Source organism: Chinchilla lanigera, unplaced genomic scaffold (genome assembly GCF_000276665.1).
Source record: "Chinchilla lanigera isolate Chin_1 unplaced genomic scaffold, ChiLan1.0 scaffold00131, whole genome shotgun sequence".
NCBI classification, from domain to species: Eukaryota; Metazoa; Chordata; class Mammalia; order Rodentia; family Chinchillidae; genus Chinchilla; species Chinchilla lanigera.
In genome coordinates, this window is record NW_004955532.1 from 1041783 (window position 1) to 1044672 (window position 2890).

A 2890-nucleotide genomic window follows, 5' to 3' on the forward strand; every position below is an offset into this window, starting at 1 on the left:
CCCGGCCTGGGCGCACCGCCCACCCGGCTCAGCCCACCTGCCCCTCCCCGAGGCGCGCTTGGAGTGCGCGGCGCGGCGCCAGGAAGTCTCGCTCGCGCAGGTGCCGGGCGTGTGTCTCCTTGAACCACACCGGGTCGCCGGGTCCCAAAGCCGCATTTAGGGCCCCCAGCGTCTCCCCTACCCCAAGACGCCCCGTCGCCATGGCGACCGGAAGGAGCGAGGGGAACCGGAAGCAAAGTCGTCGAAGGCGGGACCTCCGGTAGGCGCCCGGAGAAGGCGGGGCCCCGGCGGCGACCCCCGAGTGAACAGGTGCGGCTGAGCTGAGGGGCGGTGCCGGCTTCCCGCCCTCGGCGCCCGCGGGGCAGGCTGGTTTGCTTCTGGACCCGAGTCCGCAGTGTCACCCTGCATTAGTAATTAGAGCTGGATCTTCGCAACCCGGTGGGGGCTCAGGCCAGCCGCCTTATCATTAAAGTCTTATCCCCCGGTGATGGACGTGACTAAAGCGTTGGAGCCGGGCGTGGTGGCTAAAGTTTGTAAACCCAGAAGGCTGGAAGGCCTGTGCAAGAGGATCTCGAGTTGGAGCCCAGCCGGGGTTACTTAGCGAGACCCTGTTCAAAATAAAAAGGGAGCCAGGAGTGGTGGCACATGCCTGGAACCCCAGCACTTTGGGAGGCTGAGGCAGGAGGATCGTCGCAAGATCAAGACCAGCCTTGGCTACAAAGTGAGCTCAAGGCCAGCCTGAACTGCATAGCGAGACCCTGTCTCAAAAAGACCAAAAAAAAAAAAACAAAAACAAAAACCACGAAAAAACCTGGGTGTTCAATCCCCAGTACAGAGAGAAAAAAGTTGTCTCAAATATGTTGTCATTAGCAAAGACAGTAATATTAAAGATCTTATTTTTTGGTGGGCGTTATAGAACATGCCTGTAATTTCAGCACTCTGGGAGGCTGAGACAGGAGGATCAAAAGATCAAACTCGGCCTGGGCAACATCTTTCTTTTTTGTTTGAGACAGGATCTCAATGTAGTTCAGGTTGGCCTTGAATTCACTATGTAGCCCACAGTCTGAGCAATTTAGTGAAATAAAGATTAAAAGGCTGGTGATCTAGCTCAGGGAAAAGACCATAGGTTCAATAAAAATCTCATATTTTCTGTTCGGTAGTTGCAGATTCTTTCCTCGTTTGAGATATGGGTGTTGTTTTGAGATAGGGTCTCCTTACCTAGTCTAGGCTGGCCTGAGCTCACAGCCATCCTCCTGACTCAGCCTCCAAGCACTGGGATTGCTGGGATTACAGGCGTGCACCACCACACCCAGCAAGTTATTTCTGATAAATATGTAATGTGAGCCGGGCGTGGTGGCACATGCCTGTAATCCCAGCACTCAGGAGGCTGAGGCAGGAGGATCAGAGACCAGCCTGGGCTACAGAGTGAGCTCAAGGACAGCCTGAACTACATAGCAAGACCCTGTCTCAAAAAGACCAAAAATAAATAAATAAATAAATAAATAAATAAATAAATAAAAGCAATGTGATAGAACTGCCCATCTTCTTTTATGATACCTGGGGAACTAGAAATTTCAGATCGTTTCCAGAATTGCCAGGGTTTTTTTCGATTTTTTAAGACAGGGTTTGGCTGTATTATTCAGGCTGGCCTTAAATTCCTGGAGATTCTCTTGCCTCAGCCTCCCATGCTCAGGCAGGAGAACAGGGTATGAACCCCAATTCACCACCACGCCTGGCTAGAATTACCAGCCATTAATGTTTGTACTTTACCCTGGTATACAGTACTTTACCAATCCTTTCAACACTTCTTGATTTAGGCAACAAACCTGGTTTGCGCCAGTTAAAACAACGTGACCAGGAGAGGATTGTGCCGAACCTGAACAATCACAGTCTGCTCTTCTGGGGTTCCCACACGTTTCCATTCCGGTGGAACACGACCCCCACCCTCCTCTTCACAGACTGAACCCCCAAGGGGCAGGAAGAACTTAGTAAGGTCCCCTTCTGGGTCTGGGCTGTGGGCCCTGCTGGAAGGTGCCGAAAGAGCACTGGGCGGACACGACATTCCCGATGGCTTCTCGGGTGCCCACTCAACGGGAGTGATCGTGTCATTCCAAAGCCCTTTCTGCGCCGCGGGAGCACAGCCGGGGCTCTGGGCGGCAGAGCCGGGCCCCGCCGGACTCGAGCTGCTCGCGCGCGGCCCACGAGACGGTTGCAGGGTGGTTTTCCCCAGGAAGTGCAGGGCTATCTTTAGCGAGCTGGGGCCGGGCGCCCCGACGCTGAGGCCCGGGCCTCCTCGCCAGCGCTGCCGGGCAGGTCGGGAGGTGGACGCGGCCATCTCCGGTCGGGCGCACCTGGAGGGACGAGACCAGAGCGGCCCGGCAGGGTCTGGGCAGAGCGCTGCTCAGGCAGGAGAGCAGGGAACGAAATCCAAGCGCAGCTGGAATGCTCTCGAGACAACAGCTGCTTTTGGGATTCCGTTGCCCGCGGTCCCGCCGCTGGTGGGGCTCGAGCCCCAGTTCACCCGCCCCGGGGCCGGCCCGGAACCGCCCACCCCAGTCCCAGGCGGTGGGCCAGGAGCAGGTGGCGTAACAGAGTCCGGTGAGAACGAGGCGCTCACCTGGGCCCCAGAACAATGGGAGCGGAGGCGGGGGGGGTCCCCTGGGACGGAGTCCCGATCCTAGTCCCGCAAGGCAGTACCAGCCCTATGGGTCCCGCGCGGTGGCCCTGCTGCGCTGACGGCGGCTGGGCGGGCTCGGGATACGCCGGCAGCGAAGCGCCCGTGGGCCGAGAGGAAGTCACCCGCGCGGACCTCGGGGACACCCGTGCCCGGGCCCTTTGTCCGGCGGCGCTGCCAGCAGCTGGAACGCCAGGGGCCGTGCGGGCCCACGCG

At 58.0% G+C, this 2890-nt stretch overlaps 1 protein-coding gene across 1 annotated transcript in view; it reads right to left on the reverse strand.

Moving 5' to 3' along the window:
* The window catches only part of Dalrd3 (DALR anticodon binding domain containing 3), a 3502-nt gene extending 2922 nt beyond the window's left edge, over positions 1 to 580 (reverse strand). Inside the window, exon 1 of the mRNA XM_005410183.2 lies at positions 36 to 580. Coding sequence (XP_005410240.1) covers positions 36 to 202 — 167 coding nt within the window. The 5' untranslated portion in view covers positions 203 to 580. The remainder of the gene's footprint in view (positions 1 to 35) is intronic.
* Positions 581 to 2890: the final 2310 nt, after the last annotated feature.